The sequence below is a fragment of the Cyprinodon variegatus genome, unplaced genomic scaffold (assembly GCF_000732505.1).
Source record: "Cyprinodon variegatus isolate N-32 unplaced genomic scaffold, C_variegatus-1.0 Scaffold104, whole genome shotgun sequence".
NCBI classification, from domain to species: Eukaryota; Metazoa; Chordata; class Actinopteri; order Cyprinodontiformes; family Cyprinodontidae; genus Cyprinodon; species Cyprinodon variegatus.
In genome coordinates this window covers 609,199-627,578 of record NW_015150557.1, presented here as the reverse complement: position 1 = coordinate 627,578, position 18,380 = coordinate 609,199, and the positions used below count along the sequence as shown (strand labels likewise).

Genomic DNA, 18,380 nt, shown 5'->3' with positions numbered 1-18,380 from the left:
AAGAGAACCAAGAACAGATTACATTAACATGTTATTTAAGTTACTGGAAACAAATAGACATGATTGCTCTTTCATTTCTTTTGCTCCGTCACAGGGAAGTCAGTAGAAGATGCCTCACAGTTGTCCCTGCAGCACATGGGTGATCGGGTCCAAGGAGCAGGTGGTGCCATTGTAGTTTCTCCATCAGGGCAGTGGGCTGCTGCATTCACCACCAAGCGGATGGCCTGGGCTGCTGCTGAAGATGATGTGCTGTGGTTTGGAATAGACCCAAAGGAGAAGCTCAAAGAGAAACTGTCCCTGTAGAAGATTTTGTTTTTATTATATGTATTTTTTTTTATTAGAAAATGAAATGCACCTCTAAAACAGTTTTCTATTTTTTATTGGTGTTTTTTGGGAGATGATTTTTTGTTCCAACTAAGGTGTGTAAAATAAAAAAAGTATTTTACAATAGTAATCAATAAAGCAACATTGAATAAGTTTTGACCAAAGTATTTGTTGAATATGAGATTTATCAAATTATTTTTATGGTCAATGTATAGCATTTGGCATAATCCTTGTGAGCTGCCCTTCTCAAAAACTCACCTCTGTAACTTAAGACGGTTGGATCCATATGACACCCACCTTATCAGCGATATTGTTGGTTCTCTGATGTGAGGGGTAAATGTCGACCAGCCTTCACAAGGACCTACATGACTATTCAATCTGCTAGTCGAAAGTGGTCTTCTACAAGAATCCAAAACATGGAGGGAGGCTCTTTAATTTTGCAATATTTCCAGTTTGTTTTTGCTTCTATGTAAGAAATATGAAGGAAATGTTATGATTAGCCGAGACAACAAGCACTTCTATGGTATTTGCAATGTTTTAACTTCTTTTTTTATATAAGAAATTGTTTTTTTTTAGAAGTGGATCTGTGGAAGATAAACAGTCTTTTTAGAATAAGAGTTTTTTTAGACATTGTATTGATAACATCTCCATATACTCTGTTTCACAGGTTGAACTCTAACTTTGGAACTTCAGAAATTGATGAAGTGTAAAATTTTTAAATGCTTAAAACAATAAATTTGATAGTAATGTTTACTTAACAGACTCTTACTCTTTTTTTGCAATGACTATAAGTGTAGATGAACATAAGGGGGCAGGTTAGTATTGAGAATATGCCAACTGTGGAATAAATCTTCTAAGTTAAAACTAATTTTGTTATAACAGAAAAAAAAAGGTTTGAGGCAGTACTGCAAAGACTAGGGTAAATCTTCATGTGATACGGGGATGGTGACAGGAAGGGCATCTGAAGTAAAAGCATTGCCGATTCTGTGACTACGTTTGACTTATAGCGGTGTCCCCTAACCAATGGTGAAACAAAGAACATACACAAAACTGGTTCCCTGAATGTCACCTAATGAGTTCAAACCTAATGAACAACAGTGGCTCATGTGGGAAGTCAATTGCTGTCAAGCTGCTAGACCTTTTGCTACTGGACCTACATGGAATATATATGTTCCTAAAGGGTGTTTCTCCTTGTGGACTGGAATTTTTTAATTGTCTCCACAATTGCTGCATGCATGCTCATTGTGAGGGGTTGCTGAAGAATCCACAACACAACACAAATGCATATCAGCTGTTCATGCTCATCCAGGAAAGGTCTCCTGTCAATTGCTTGATACAATCAGCTGATATTCCTTAGATAGATCTCATTTGACTGTATGGACTTATTGAAGGATCTCTGTAAAGTGTCTTTTTCGTGAATTGGCACTATATAGCCTAAATAAATGTAATTGACTTGAAAGAGCCCAAGAAGACCTAGATTATTTGAAAGAAAAACACAAAAAAGGACAGCCTCGTGTTACCTTACAAGCAAGATGAATTGTCGCGAGTTCTGTGAATGCCCAAACTTACATGTAATCCCAAATAAACTGTGCAAAATTCAAACTGAAGTACACATATCAATCTGGCTTATGTCAGGTTAAATGTATTGTGGCGGATTTTTGTGAATTTTTAAAACCGCAGAAAGGTGAGCTTTAATGATTGGCTGAAATCGTAGCTCACCATACATATGTATCTGAAGGGACAAGCATAGGACGTTACGTTAAAATATCACCAGAATGATTGACAATTAGGAGGACTAGTTATTTAGATGATCCACCCGGAAATAAAAGATCGTCCTCTATACCCACGATGACTGGAATGAGAAAAGGGGTCTTAAATGTAACTGAAGCGTTAAAAACAACATTTATAACGTTAGTAACAAGAGCAAAATTGCTTTATGTATATATATATATATATATATATATATATATATATATATATATATATATATATATATATATATATATATATATATATAAAATTATAATGAAAAAGGTAAAATAAATGCCAATGTCTTGCTTTGTTTTTTTTTTCATTGTGTCAAATGTAACCTTGTAATCTGGTTAATAATACCTTTCCTTTGCATTAGTTTTAAGCTGTTTATTTAAGAAGTTTATTTAAGGTATTACTTATTTTTCCTTTCAATTGTTTTTTTAAGTTTTGTCTTTTATGTCTGTCACACTGAGATTTACTGTTTCATTAAATCCAACTTTTAATGCAGAAGAAATAAGCCTGTAGATGTCTGTCATGTCGAGAATGGGCCGCGTCGCTGTCCGTAAACAGAAACCACGTGACCCTCGTGGTCGGAGCCGTTCAGCAGCGGGACGAATGACGGCTCAGGAAGTTGCTGGGTGCAGCTGTGCTAGAATGTAACCTTACACGAGTGGATAACGTTATCGCAGCACGGTAGAGGTGAGAGTCTGCCACATACATACAAACTATTCACAATAACAACCCAAGCGCAGCTCTATAAAACACGCACCTCTAAAGGCATCGTATCAACATTTTTGCTACAAACAAACTTGATAGCAAAGGCCCGTGCTAATGCTAACTAGCTGTCGCCATGTCAGACATTCATCTTAAAGTTAAACAAAAAAAGAAATCCACATAAACGATGCATGCTTTGAATCCGAGTGCGATCTTTAACTCTGTAAATGTTTGAAATAGCGAGTTACAGTGCATTATATTTTTACACCAAAGTGAGGCATGCTAAAATCCATCATGGCGTTTTAAAGCGGATTGTTGTCCTGCAGTTAGCATGCTAAGCTAAGACGTTTTAACTGATTCAGTAAGGCGTTGTTTTGATTGCAAGTGAAACAGGTGAGGTTTAGCCTAACTTAGATGGAAAATAAAGCCATGTGACAGATTTCTGGATAGTTATGTGGTTTTTTAAGTGTTTAAATTTGGCCTGTTTTGGGATTTGTTGAAAATATTGGATACACGTCATCCACTCCCATTCAACACACTTAACGGTAACTAACAGCGATCAAACGGAGGTTGTTTACAATCTTTGTCCCTGTTGATTGGCCACATGTAATCTAATGAATAGCAAGTCCCGGTAGCGAATATTAAAGTTTGCATGGCCTAGTTGTAGTAGTTTTTTTATTTTTTCGTATATGGTCACAGGAGGGTTGTCAGCAAACATTTTCTGACATTGAGCAACTTTATTTGTTAAAGCAATGCAATAGACTTTACTTAAAATCGTGTCTATTTTTGTTGATTAGAAAAATAGTAGCATTTAAAAAAAGTTTCCATGCATTAATTACAGTATTTTTTTTAAAAGTAATATCTTGTTAATTAATCTTTGACATTTGTACCTTCTTATTCATTATAAGTGTGGGGTTATTGACTTGTTGAATTTATTTAGGGAAAAAAAAAGTAATGTGATTTGTAGAAACTTTTCTCAATTCAAAACGTCATGATGGATCGTTATGCAGGGTTCCCGCAGATCCTTAAAAAGTCTTAAAAGGCATTAAAATTCTTCAAATTTTTCAAAACCATACATATAAAATCAAGGCCTTAATTGGTATTAAAATGTCTTAAATCAGTCTTTCAAAGGTTTTAAAATGGTTTCCACAACATAAATAGGATTTTAGTTTTGTAATCCATATTGAACAATAAAATAATTTACAATATTTTTCGTACATTTACCAAGCTGATCGCTGTAACCATTATTGGTTTCGTCCTGATAGTGGAACCATTACAAAAGATGTTGTGGCCGGATCTTGGGATGATGTGCCAGTAACTTTTTATCTGGACAACATGGGGAATTTTTAAATTCAACGAAAAAAACGCCATCCATCCAAGAGTTTTCTGCATGGCTAAAACCACTACCAGGGAATGTAGAGGAAGCACGATGGGAATCAAGGCAGTGGAGACACATGTTCAAATCACGAAACTCAAAGCGTCAAAATCAAGTTAAAGAGAAGCAGCAGGTGATTCTCTGTTCTGTTCCAACCTTACTCTGCAACTCCTCCACAGCATCTTTCACATCACCAACAGCGCTAGTAGAACTGAATATCAGGAAAATGCTTGGTGGTACGCCACTAATGAATGCAGGGGAACAAAACAAAGTTGGTGAATTCAGTTCATTAGTTGTTAAAAATATATGTTATCTGTTTTTCTTTAGCTTTCTTCCCATATGGAAAGTTTTAAAAAAAATGTGAAACATATCTACTTGGCCAGAAAGTAATGGTTTATGTTAAAATAAACATTTGGGGTAAATTTGTCGCTACCAGGTTTTTATTGTTTTTTGTCAAGTTGGTCTTAAATTTTTATTTTAAGTGGCATTGAAAAGTCTTGAGTTGAACTTACCTTATGCTGTAGGAACCCTGTTTTGGCTTAAAACAAGATACTAATAATACGGGCCACCTTTTCATACTTTGTGTTTGTTGTTTTGATCCAGGTAGGCAGCAGCATTCATGGATATTGTGGACACCTTTAACCATTTAATACCCAGTGACCAGTTGGATGAGTCCCTAACGTTGAGTCAGAATCTGGAATGTGATGCAAGTAATGAGTTAGGCACAGGATCCAGACTCGAAGACTCTCTGAAGAACATGCTCAGTGACAAAGACCCCATGTTTGGATGTGCAAGCACTCAATTCAATCTGCTGGAAAATGAAGATCCCACTTTTCACATTGCTGGCTCAGCAGGTAAGTCTAAAAGTTGGATAAAATGATTACATATAGATTTGTGGTTCAGACTCTAAACAGTTAAAATGTTCACCAGGTCTTTGAAACCCTAAAAAATCCTTAAAGGATTTTACTTAGTAGATCTTTAACCCAGTTTGACCTAAGTTCAAATACTGAAATGTGCTGGAAAACATTGCCATAGTAACCAGCTGTGTGTACTGTTGACCGAGGATTATAAGCGGCTACATTGTATGACTCAATGGCTTTAATTTAAATCAGAAAATCAATACTTACGGTGTGTGCAGATATAAAACATATAGGTAAATGCTGTCACTAAGTGACATTTATTTTGAATTTGCTACACAAGCTAAAGATATAATTAGAATAAACAACTGTTAAATTCATTAATATTTGTCAGTAAACTTGCAGAGTATTATTTGGTTTTGCCATTTTGTTCCTGTAAGCTTGATGTCTGCTCAGGTAGCTGTTGGATTGATAGACTTTATTGAACTCACAGTGGAGAAATTTACTTCTTACATCAGCTCAATAGTCCAAAAGAAGAAGGAGGTGCCAAATGGAGAAAAGGTGCATGGGGTATACACAAGGATTACTATAAAGGGTTATTGCACAGCACATTAAAATTATATTCATATAAATAGGTATTTATATAATGTTTTTGCACTAGGTAATAAATATAAAACAGGTTATTACACAGGGTATTAAATCATGATTGCACATTAGAAATTGCAAAAGTTATTGCTTAACAGAACTCCCACTCATACCGTATTCAACTTTATTTGTTGTAAAGAGTTTCTTTAATAAGACCAATTGGTGATCCTTATTTTTCAGAAGGGATTTATTTTTAGCTCTTGTGCAGCCAGCTGCCCAGCAGTGCTACCTATTGTCCAATACAGCTGGAGAAGGCTTAAGTTTGAACCATAGAAACAGTAACATACCAATTTGGAGCAGTTTTGAAGCCTTTCTCACATTTGAGTTGTAGTTTACTTAATCTTTGCATGGTCATAACAAGCAACTAAATTCTTTTATTTTTGTTTTTGTAGGTCCACATAGGGATTCAGAACCTGCAGGCCTCTCCGGTGAACTGAATGTTGCAGAGACCTCACAGGATAAACAGATCCCTGGCAAGCAGAAAAAACATCCCAACAATTTAGACTACGGTAAGTGGGCGATCATTCAGTGTTGGGTTTTCTATCAGACATAAAGCATAGACATTTAGAAATGTTTGGCGCCTGTTGGAAAATCTGATTATAACTGTTAGCTAAGCAGCTGTTATCCTGCTAGTATCAGCAACTTTTATTTTTCTATTTGTTACATTTTTATTCACATTGTTTTGTTCTTTCAAGCATTTACTTAAAATAAAAGCAGTACTTGAGATTGACTTTCAATAGTTAAAAGACACTTGCATTGTTAGTGTATTCAAATAGCAGGTAAAGAAAAAATTTTTTTTTTATTGCTTGTTTTTTAACAGACAATGGAAGTGGTTAAAATCAACAAGTCCCTATTTTTCCCTAATGGCACAAAGTCAAGGATAGGCCACAATCTATCGTATAGATGCATCTCCAATTTTATCACCGTGTTGATTTACAAATGCTGTATCCCTTTAGCACTAATATCATGTACAAGTTTGTGTTATATTGTTTTAATTTCAGTAAAAATGAGTGTTTCTAACAACATCCTTTTAGCAGAGATTTTAAATGCTGGCTGGTTTTTTCCAATATTAGTTTTTTGATTGATATCGGATTGAAACTCTCTATTGGATCAGGACATCCCTAGATGTCCTAAAATATTTGTTTTCCTAGTCATCAGTTATTTAAAGGCTATTTAATATTTAGACATTTGATTAAAAAGCAAAAATTGTGATGTTATTGTCACTGTTTTTCTTTTACTTTAGATCATAGAGGTGACCACCAGCCTAGGATGTCTAAGAACACCTTAATCAGAGGACGACCTGGAAGGAGGCACAGCAAATGGCTAACAAAGTCTTTTCTCATAGAGAAAGGAGTTGGAGGTGCGCAGCAGAAAAAAGAGTTGACTGAGGGAGGGCGCATTAACATTAGCGATCTTGATGGTGGATTATGGTTGAATCCCACTGTCGTATTGAGACGACTTACTGTCACAATTGGTGGGTTTAAAATTGAGCTGCTTCCAGGACCCTCCTACACCCAAAGCCTTGACACAAGTGAGCCAGCATGCTTTGAGGATAGCTTTACCTACGGTGGCAACATCGATATGGCCATTTTGCCAGATGATGCCGTCTGCATGCAGAATCCAGTACAAGAAACGGCTACACCAGAAAACGTGTCAGAAATCGATGCAACGGCAAAGAACCTGTCTGATGATGCAAATCTCAGTTTAGGCCCATATGTGAACCCAAATGATGTGCAAACCTCAAACGGAACATTAATGGAAACCACCTCCCCGCATGAAGCAAGACAGGAAGAGAAGAAAAGTCCAGTAAAAAAGAAAAGAGCATTCCACAAAGGAAAAGATGGTGTGAAATATCCACTGAGCATTGATAATGACATAGCCGAAGAGGAAAAGACTGATGGTAAGGGAAACCACCTGACTGCAGCCAAAACACCCCCTAAACCTAAACAAGGCTCAACACTGAACAAGATCAGGGAGTTGGCTTCATCTAAAATGAGCCACGCAGATAAGGAGCATAAAGTTACCCAAGAAAAGCCTTCCAGAAGTAGTCCGAGAGAAGACCTACACAAAACGAAGTCTGTGAAGGACAAACAGGAGGTTTCTCCTTTGAAAAGACACACAGAAAACACGCACAGTGAGCATGCTGCTAAAGTTCAAAAGCTACACAGTGGAGGGGATGATAAAACTAAGCCGAAATTACCAGGTACACCAGGCTCCGCCACAAAGAAGATACCGTTACCTTCTAATCGTGCTGGAGATCACCAGGGACCTACTAAGCAAAACAATCCCCATCATAGCTCAAAGGAGGAGCATCATCACCATCATGCTCACAGTAATCCAGGCAACTCTCTAAAAACTCCAGAGGAGAAAGTTAAAAAGCCTGAAAAGATTCTCCAGAAACAGAAAAGTAGGAATTCTAGGAGCATTTCATTGGAGGAGCCAGAGCTGTTTGTTCCAGATAACGCCCCCCCTGTGAAGAAGGAAACGGTTGAGGAGCCACTTGCTGATAGTGAGACTGTTTGGGATGGAAACAACTGCTGTGGGCTGTGTAAAAAACACCACAATAACATGTAAGTATTGCCCCCCTCTCTCTGGATCCATCCACTTCATCTTTAAACACCTTTCTATAATAATGCTGCTTTGTTTAGGTTTATGGTTGGCTGCGGTCGTTGTGACGACTGGTTCCATGGAGACTGCGTTGGTCTCGACCTTGCCAAAGTGCGGGAGATGGAGGAGGAGGACCAGATGTATGTGTGCTTAAAATGCTGTGAGGAGGAAAGTAAGAAGGTGGATCCTGAGCCTTTAGCAGAGCCCAAGCCAGAAGCTCCTGTTGAGCAGGATCACAAGCCGCCTCAAAAACTCCGTCCAGGATCCTCCCAGCCACTAGCCTCAGGCGGCGTCAGACCAGTTAGAAAGGTAACCAGAGGGACATGGGTGGCCACAGTAAACGCTCACGTTTTTTCTTTCTCTTTCGAGAGAGATTTATATTTTGTTTCCACAGCTAAATCATCCTTTATTAATCACAGTCAGTGTTACCACTGTAGAAGCTTTTGCTTCAGTTGTGCACATAGGTGTGTGGGAAACAGTCCACTCACATGTTCGGTTTCTCACATACCATCACAAGCCAGAGCTACTCTTAGCATTTCTTTGTTACTGGGGACTTTTCCTACAATATGAAATGTGTTCTCTTAATGAATTGTATAATAAATGGATCTAATCTAATATGTGTACTTATTTTTATGCAGGATGCAGAAAGGAGGCATTCCACGGATGTCAAAGAAGCAGCTCATAAAACAGGTGAAAAGCAGTGAATGTAAAAAAATTGTCTGACTTGTTCTGCTTTTAAAATGATGTAGGCTTGAGGCCAAAGCTGGGTCACATGTTCCATGGTTCAGTGACCCTGTAAGATGATCTACAGGATGACTTTGTTATATAATTAACATTTTAAATGGGAAAATGTTTTCCATGATAATCCTTTAAAATCATAGTATACCTTAGAGTTAACATTTAATTTAATCCCCGCATTGATTATATCAACATTCTCACCACCTAGGTAATCTGTCCAAACACGAAACTAAAAGTAAGGCTCCGTCTTTGACCTCGAAGAAACCCGTGTCAGTGGAGGCCATCAGGCGAAGTGTCCGTGATTCTCTGAAAGAAATCCTCACGCAGAGGTCAGTATTTTTCCTCTGGGGGGTTTCAAACAGGCTGTAAGGATCATGGAACAGAAGGTTTTTTTTTTATTTTCAAAATAGCTTGCTCAAATTAAAACCACAGAGATTTAAGAAGTTAGATATTAGTATATGCTTGGTCTACCCCATTTTAGGTTACGTTTTTTTGTTTTCTTTGTTATTTCATTTGATTTAACTGTTTAATAAAATGGTATTTCATAATTTATATAGGTAAATATAAATTCCTTTAAGTTTCGAAAAAAATGTGATCCCTTTTTCTTTTATTCTTACTTTTTTTATAAGTATACATTGGTGAGATAACTGCTAATTTCTTTTAGTGAAAGAAAACCATATAATCAGCAGTTTGTCCATTTTAGGCTGAAGGATTCGGATCTAAGCATCCCAGAGGAGCGAGCCTCTGAAGTTGCCAAGAAGACTGAGAAAGAGCTGTTTCACCTTTATAAAGACACTGACCATAAATACAAGAACAAATACAGAAGCTTGATGTTTAACCTGAAAGATACAAAAAATAACGTAAGAACCAATTTATGCTAAGCATAATCTAAAGTCTTCCCATTTCACCATTCATGTTCTTGAAGTTGCTTTTCTGTGTTTTCTCTGGCAGGTTCTGTTTAAAAGGGTTCTCAAAGGGGAAATTTCTCCTGGTAACCTGATCCGCATGAGTCCAGAGGAACTGGCTTCAAAAGAGCTGGCTGCCTGGCGACAAAGAGAGAACAGACATGTATGTGATGCTTAACGTTTCCTATTTCTTATTGCACATACTGATTATGCTTTTCTTGTTAACCTTTGAATGCTCTCAGGAGGTGATGTTTACTCTGTTTAGAGAGTTATAAAGTTTGTCTTTTTTTTCCCCAGAAGTGCATCCGAATCTATTTGTTTTTTTTTTAGAAAAAAAACTAAATTTTTTTAAATTAATTTTCAGACTATTGAGATGATTGAAAAAGAGCAAAGAGAGGTTGAGAGACGACCCATCACTAAGATTACCCACAAAGGTGAAATTGAAATTGAGAGCCAGGAGCCGATGAAAGCACCAGAGCCTGTTGAGGTAAAAGCAAAATTTCAGTGCTTTTTTTCCCTCCTTTTTTTTTTTACTCCTTAAAATTTAACATTTAGTTATTTTTGTGCTTTTTTTTTTTTTTTTTAGCTTGAGCCTTTTCCCAAAGTGCTTGAAGAGGTTCTAGAATCTCCCAAAACCCCTGAAAGAAAAGAAGAGAACATCAAGATCGAGAAAGACACTACAAGCCAGCACAAGTCTCACTTATTTGATCTACATTGCAAAATCTGCACCGGTAAGCTCTGAAAATAAGAAAAGATTTTCCTGACTATATGCTCTGTCTTGCAAAGAATCTTACTCTGTATAAGAATTCCTTCCTTCCACCTTCATATACTGTGTCTTCTTGCAAAAGGTCGAATGGCGCCCCCAGTGGAAGAAGCCCAAACCAAGGTTGCCAAAGTTGCGACCACAGTGGTGAGGAGGCAGTCTACTAAATCAGATGAGGGAAAGAGCACGCCGCCTCATCCAGTCGACGATGACCTTCATCTCACCGTTTTAGAGGAGAGCTTCAGAAATGCCAAATCAGGCTTTGAATCAAGGCGGGGAGCAATTTTTAAAACATATGACCTTTCTGATTAAACACTTAGATGTTTTACTTCACTGTCGCCATCTGCTTTTCTGCTACAGGTCAGATCATGCAGCTGGAAGAGAAGAAGAAGCTGCTTTCCTGTCCACCTTAAGGACCCTGTGGCGAGGATTCATTCATATGCACTCGGTGGCTAAACTTGTGACAAAAGCTTTTCCTGTCTCCGGCGTTTTAGACAACTTATCTGAGGTAGAGTGGATACAGAGAAACCTGTTTTGTCTTGTAGAAAATAAACATCACCTTCAGGTGCAATTGGAAATTGGACTTCAAGTGCACAGTTATGTGCACTTACTGAGCTTGATGACACTTGGGGAGTGGTGAACTGGAATACAAGAAAACAGAAGTGCTTAGCTTTTTTTTACTGCCACATGAGAGGCTGTTACATGAGTAGCAGCAGCAAGATGACCCAGAAACCTACAGCTTCCTTACATTATTTGGAAAAAATATATATAATTAGAAAAATAATTTACCAGAAAAAAAGCTATTTGTCTTCTACTTGTTTTTTTTTTTAAATCTGATTTATTTGTGGGTCTGCACTTTCTTTTTTTCTCAATAGGACCTTCCAGACAGTATCCAGGTTGGTGGAAGGATAAGTCCTCAGACGGTGTGGGACTATTTAGAGAAGATTCGGGCAACTGGAACCAAAGTGAGTTTTGAAGATTTTTTAATCTTTAGAATTTAAAAAGGAAAAAAAAGAAACACCTCCGTCCAAAGGAAATCATACTTTTTCTTTTTTTTTTTTTATCCACAAAGAGTTCAATCTATATAGGAATGTCTTGAATTGAGTTCCTAATTCTAAGTATAGGAAATGTGTAAAAAAAAAAAAAGTGAAAGAGAAAATGTATAAGAATTGTTTTAAGGGTTTAAAAGGGTTAAGACTTTAGTTTGAAACTTTTGATTTAAGAAAATTTAAGGACAGCATTAGAAAAATATTTTTGCTTGTTCACCTGGAATGAACAGTCGCACTAGTTTGTTAGAGTAGTCGCTAGGAAACAGGATCTTTGTTCTTTTTAAGGATAAAATTAGACATTTTAAAGTTCCTTGCTGTTCTCTGCAACCTGAATAAAGCCTTACCTTGCTGTGTTTTAGGCAGAGAAATGCTCTTTTAAATACCTTCTTCTATCCATGCTTCTTCAAAATTAATTTAAACACTTCTTTGATGTTAAAAATGACCATCATTCAGCCTTCTTCTATCAGAATATGTGTCTCCACCAAACCATGCTGTTAGTGTGAGCCGGTACACTAATGTACTGCATTCTTTGATTTTGGAGTGAATCAGATTTCTAGCTGCACCCCTCATTTAAAACTCAAATTATTTAGTGCTTATTGTTGGGTTTGTCATGGCAATATGACTTTGGTCTATTAGATACAGGAATAGTTGCAATTTTCTGCTGCTGTTTTTTTTTTTTATGTTTAAGAAGCTAAGATTATTTTGAACCTCTTTTAAATATGGGCTTGCTTACATTGGATGGCTGACTTAATCATGTTTTCTTTATTAAACCTCTGCAATGTGAAATGTAGCTTTTACTGACACAAGCTTTTTGTTTGATTAAAGGAGGTTTGCCTGGTTCGCTTTTCCCCCGACACAGAAGAAGATGAGATCTCCTATACTCTTCTTTATGCCTACTTCAGCAGCCGTAGGCGTTTTGGGGTTGTGTCCAATAATCTGCGTCAAGTGAAGGATATGTATCTCATTCCCCTTGGCGCAACAGAGAAAGTCCCTCATCAGCTTGTTCCCTTCGATGGGCCAGGTAGCAAGATGCTGAACCTTATTTTTCCTTTATATATATATTTTTTTCCAGTTAATTAAGTCAAATTTCTTAACCTAAATAATTTACTTGACAGGTTTAGAAAGCAACCGCCCCAACCTCCTCCTTGGACTCATCATCCGCCAGAGACCCAAGAGAGATTTTCTTACTGTGGATGTGAATGAATCTGTGAATACTGTCCCAGAAGTTAAGCCCATCACTGTTCCCATGAAAGTGAAAAGAACCACTGAGGAGGAGGAAAAATTGTTCCTGTCTTCTTTGACTGCTCCCCTTAAGAAAGAGATAGAAAAACCCCTCGATACGAATGAAGAAGAGCCTCTTGCTGGTTCCTCTGAAGAACCCGCTGAAACAGAGGAGCCGAGCAACCAGGAGTCACAAAAGCCACTTCGCTTTCTTCCAGGTGTGTTATTAGGATGGGGTGGGGAATTACCTCCTCTGCCAGATGTCGGTGATAAACCTGTGACAACAGGACAAGACACCCCGAAGACCGTTCCTGCTCCCAAAACAGATGCATCAACTGGTGACTCAAAGGGTCCGACAGCTGCCGCTGCTTCTCGCTTTCTCATCAGGAAGAAAGAAACGAAATCTGTTAAAGCTGAACCTGAGGTACCGGGTCCTTCTGAAGCATCTGCTTCTAACAGCTCACTGGGAAAAGATCCTCCTGTTGTGGTCCATCATGCATCAATCACACTGAAAGATAAACCCCCAGATGTATCGACTGAAGCATTCCTGGCGAACATGCCGGCACATCCGAGTGGCACTGAGACCGACGGTTCTGCCTCAGCAAACAAAAGCAGCTCTGGTCCATTGTCTGAATCTGAAAAGGAAACAAGTGAAGGGAATTCTCGGCAGCAGGCAGAATCCCAGGCTGCTGCAGATAACGCATTTTTCTCAAAAGCTCCTTTAAGTGGAATACTGAAAAAATCTTCAGCATATTCCTCCGAGAGTGAAGATAAAACAATGGTGCTACAAAAGGATAAAGCCAGCCTTCCTGATGTTTCTGACCCTAAACCAGTTCCAGTGTCAAGCAGTATTAAAAAGGATCCACTGTTACCATTTCATCAAGGTTATTTACAGCTCCCACAGGCCAGGCACAAGCTGGAGGAAACCAATAGTAAATTATTTCCAAAGAAAAAAGATGATCCTGGCTCAGGTCCTCCTGGTGAAGCAGTAACTCAAACTACAAATCCTCCTGATGTCCAAGGACCTCAAGATGTTTCAAGCACAGAATCCTCTGAACAGATAGCTGGGAGCTGTAACAACATGGATGCCACAACTTCTAACACTACGTCCAGCTTGAACACAGACGTCCAGAATGCTAGCACACAGAGATCTGAGGACAGCACCTCAGAGGCCCATCAGCATCCTCACAGCCTCGCCGAGTCAAGCAGTCACGCGTTATCCGTAGCCAGAGACCAGAAACTTCTGAACGAACGCTACACCGACCCGTGGGAGAGGCCGCGAAACACAGACGACAGAGATCGCCATGGGAGGCACAGCACCCACAAGGACTCTTACCATGAGAAAAAGAGCCGACACCACGAGAGGGAGAAAAGGCACGGGCACAGCGACGACGACAAGTACAGGGAGAGGAGCAGGCCCCACGGACACTTGGACGACCGCCACGGGGAGAGGAGGAAAGAGAAGCACCACAGCAATGATTACAGCAGCCATCACAAGGACAGACACAGGCACAGACGGGACTCTGATTATGAGAATGGACGTAGAAGTTCAAAAGACAGCTACTCGTCATAATATTGCTCTGTTTTTTAAATTCTTTCAGCTCTTCAGGACTTGTTGATCACATGGCTGGTACATGCCGCTTTTCTACACTGGCTAATTATAGAGTTTTTTTTTTTTCATTTTATACAAGAGTGAAGTTCCATTTTATGTTATTGAAGGTACAGCCAAATGAGATCGCAACAATTTGTTTTTTTTAAACTTAGACCAACAAAAGACTGAATACTGGAAACGTTCATACCGAATGATTGTGTCTTTATCTTGTTTGTTACTCCTGTACTATTAGTTTCCCGGTCTCATGCAACAGTGTGGATGCATTGATGAACTAAAGAGCTTCACATTTTAGCTTAAATGTTTAACACAATATTTAATTAAGATCTAAACAGCAGCTTTGTGCTTTTCTTTCTATTTTAATTTCTTTTAAACTGCTTCAATATTTTATAATTGTTTTTTTTTTTCAGTTGGAAAAGTATGTACATTTGGGCTTGTATGATACATTAGAGATGTGTGCCTTTGCACCGTGTGTTTATGTACAGTTCATAATAAAACTAATCCTTTTCTATTGGGAATAGTTACTTAAGGTCTTATTTTAAAGCAGCCAAAGTTGGCAGACCTGAAAACCTTTGATTTTAAATAGGCATGTGCTAGTATGAGACTTTTATAGCATAATATGTAAAAATTTATCTATAGAAGTTTAAAACCAAAATGAAAAGCATGGTGTGATTTATTTATTTTTTAAATTAAAATAGCGTGGCCTTAAAAAGAGTTATAGGTTGTCCTCCTTTAGTTTGCACACCATACCCGCCTGCTTTCATGCCTGGAAATCTGTCCTATAAACTGAATTCATATTTGCTGTGATCAAGGGAAAAGCAGCAGCAGGTGAGGGAGGGGCAGTGCTGATTTACACTTAATAAACCAAGACGAAACTAGAAGGATGTAACCCAAACAGTCCATTCTGAGTTGTATCATCCTTCCCTCCAACACAAATTTATACAGGTTATATCCTCTGTCCTGTCCCTTTGGTAGGCTTTGTTGCATTATAACTGCTGGCTAGAAATGCTCTGATTTAATATAATTAGTATCAATATGTGCCAGAACCTTTTGAAGTTCAAACTAGGTATCAGACTTAAACGAGTCTGTTGAAGTTGTTAGTTGCTAAATGGCTTGATCTATTTAGATTTGTACTTTAAATCTTACAGAGGATGCTATGATAAAAAAAAAAAAATCTGGTTATTTGGCAATTGTATAGAAAGAATTAAAGGGGAATAAAAGCAGGCTGGTTTAAGATTAAAGGTAGACAATAGCTCAAACCATTAAAACCAAGATATTCAGAGAAATCCATTTCTGGATGGACACCATCTTTCCCAAAAAGAGCAGAAGACCCCTAACCCTGGGGTCTCATTTGTCAAAGATGATGTTCTATTACGTTGTTCCCAAATATGGTTCATGCAAAAATATATTTCAGATTAATTGAACCATGTGCACGCATAAAAGCAACCACATTTCCTTGATAGATTGCACCTGTGTGCACAAGTTTGCATTCAAGGCTGCGACCTTTATTGACCACATTCAACCATAAAGGATCCATGCAAAGCACTGCATGAATGATGTGTATTTAAATCAGACGGCTGATCCCTGTTATTTAATGGTTGCCAATGGAAACTAAGGGGAAGTGAGCAAAAACCCAACAAAAAAAGTTTAACAAAGACTAAAGATGTTTTGATGAGTGAGTTGGAGAGTCAGATAAGTATGTTTGGTTGCCATACTAGTGTCATGACAAATAAAAAAAGGAGGTAGGCCTATTATGAATGTCAAAAGCCTTATGGGTGGACTGATTATATTAACAAGGACGTCCGTGTCGTCGGGCGGTATTACACTGTGCTAGCAGTGATATCTATACCGACAAAGTTCTCAAAATTATTTCAAGTTGCTTTAGGCAGAAAGAAATTAATTGTTGATTATAGTTAACACCTGTAAGAGCCGACGAGAACCACCGCGGTTAACAACTGTAATTATTCATTAAAATAAAAAACGTAAATCTGGATAAGCTGCCCACCAGGCCATTTATAAGATTAAATATGAGCAAAGAATGCCTGTAAAATCAGCTGATCAAATTTAGATGTTTTCTAACCTCTTAATAGACAGGAGCCTTACCTTGAATCTGTGATGCACTACAGCTGCATCCATTTACTGAAATATGAAATCATTTATTTGTAACTATAATATTTCAATCTACATAATAGCCAATAGTATGTACAATAAATACATGTTTACACAAAGAGCAATTATTTCAGGTAGACTACTTTTTCAAAATGTATTTTATTAGTGTTTTGAGCTCAGTCTAAACAATATTCTACAAAACGATGTCAAATCTTCAATAAATATTGCAAACTCAATAAAAACTAGAACTACAGCACTTCAAACAAACAGTTGATTTTTTTTTCTATTTTTAGGAGTTCAGAAATTATGGTTTTACTATCATTCAGTGCCTTCAAAAATATTGAAACCTTCACTGTTTTTAAGTAAAACCATCGGGTTCTCATCTCCAAACAAAATCACATCTCTGATACTTCCTTCAAAGCCCCCTGAAAATATCCCGGAGGTGACAACTGATACATTTCTGTTTAATTCAAAGCCACCAAAGAAAGTCACGCCCCCAGAGTTTAAGGCTATGTATCGCTCAAATGGGTCCAAATCTTTAAACAAGATTTCCTCCCTGTTAAGGAAAACCTGAATAACCGTTCGGTTGAGATTTATAGACACATTATGCCATTTCCTGCAGCAGAGAGTGAGATTTTTTAACGTAATTGGGAGAGCAAGTCTTTCTCCAAGATTAACTGCAATCTTTAGATTGCCTTCCTCCAGCCCAACTGCAAGGTAGTCATCGTCTTCCTGCTCGGCCGTCCCCATCCACAAAATTAAACCATCACTAGAGCTGGCATAGAAGGTAAAAGAAAGCTGTATGTACTTTAAGTTTCTTGTGTTGAATCTTTGATCGATGTGTTTAATGTATGAGTTTCCTACAAACCTCAATGTGTCTGTGGACATTTTAGTGTCACAGTATCTCCCCACCCAACCGAAAGGACATATGCAGCTGTAGGAGGTTGCAGTAGATGGAACGCATATCGAGCCATGTCTGCAGCTGTTGTTTATACAGCTTACAGACTGGTTACACAGGGATCCACTCCATAATGATGGACACACACATAAGAATGAGTCAGCCCCTATAGCTCTGCATTGACCTCCATTATGACACACTTTGTACCCACAGGCTGTCCCATCCAAGTCCCTGATGTTTGTCCCACTAAGGGCTCCTGTCTCTGTTAGCTCCAGTTCTTTGCCATTGATTTTAAGTTCTCTCAACCCACCAGTAAAGCTCATTGGTTCCTGTTCAGTCGCTTCAGGGGAAACGAAGCTCAAAGTGGACACGCCTCCAACAAAGATGTCGGTGGCAACATCTAGTGTAGTCATCCCTTTAGTCCTGTTCTCTCTGATCTCCTCACTGTCCAGGCTGAGGAAGCCCTGGTGACCAGTCCGACCAGCCTTTACCACATGCCACATCCTGCCATGTAGGTCCACTCTCTGCATTGACTGGAGAATGTGTATGCCATCACCAAGATTATATCTCAACTGGACAAACCCAGCAGTCAAGGAGATACAGAAGAAATCTCCTGTGGGGGGAAAAAAAATAAAACAGTCTCATGAATAATAGTTTGAAAAGTATTTTATTATAATTAGTGTAGAGATAAAAGGAAGCAGTACTGATTCTGGCTCCTACACCACATATAATTTTTAATATCAACCAAAGATGTAGATCACCTGCTTTAGCACCAAGATGCTGTGCAGTGTAGACAATGATGCCATCAGGTGAC

General features: G+C 38.2%; 3 protein-coding genes across 4 annotated transcripts in view; 2 read left to right on the top strand and 1 right to left on the bottom strand.

Annotated features, from left to right (window-relative positions):
- Positions 1-994, top strand: part of LOC107084584 (isoaspartyl peptidase/L-asparaginase-like) — a 5,603-nt gene extending 4,609 nt beyond the window's left edge. Inside the window, exon 4 of the mRNA XM_015374490.1 lies at positions 95-994. Within this exon, the coding sequence (XP_015229976.1) occupies positions 95-303 (209 nt within the window). The 3' untranslated portion in view covers positions 304-994. The remainder of the gene's footprint in view (positions 1-94) is intronic.
- A 1,669-nt stretch (positions 995-2,663) lies between these two features.
- Positions 2,664-15,066, top strand: phf3 (PHD finger protein 3). Of its 2 annotated transcripts, none has more exons than XM_015374510.1 (16): positions 2,664-2,775; positions 4,769-5,019; positions 6,060-6,176; positions 6,911-8,237; positions 8,316-8,583; positions 8,913-8,964; positions 9,221-9,341; positions 9,716-9,872; positions 9,964-10,080; positions 10,282-10,404; positions 10,504-10,648; positions 10,766-10,952; positions 11,041-11,188; positions 11,556-11,645; positions 12,555-12,750; positions 12,845-15,066. In XM_015374510.1, exons 2-16 carry the CDS (start codon positions 4,785-4,787, stop codon positions 14,521-14,523), a joined length of 4,962 nt encoding a protein of 1,653 aa, XP_015229996.1. In that variant the 5' UTR covers positions 2,664-2,775; positions 4,769-4,784; the 3' UTR covers positions 14,524-15,066. The 2 variants fall into 2 exon arrangements, with proteins under 2 accessions (XP_015229996.1, XP_015229997.1); XM_015374511.1 differs by having other exon boundaries at positions 2,684-2,775; positions 4,773-5,019.
- Positions 15,067-16,986: 1,920 nt separating this feature from the next.
- Positions 16,987-18,380, bottom strand: LOC107084578 (protein eyes shut homolog). The gene is made up of 2 exons (XM_015374486.1): positions 18,328-18,380; positions 16,987-18,179 (listed from the first exon to the last, which is right to left on the bottom strand). The coding sequence occupies exon 2, from the start codon at positions 18,094-18,096 to the stop codon at positions 16,987-16,989; it is 1,110 nt and encodes a 369-aa protein (XP_015229972.1). The 5' UTR covers positions 18,097-18,179; positions 18,328-18,380.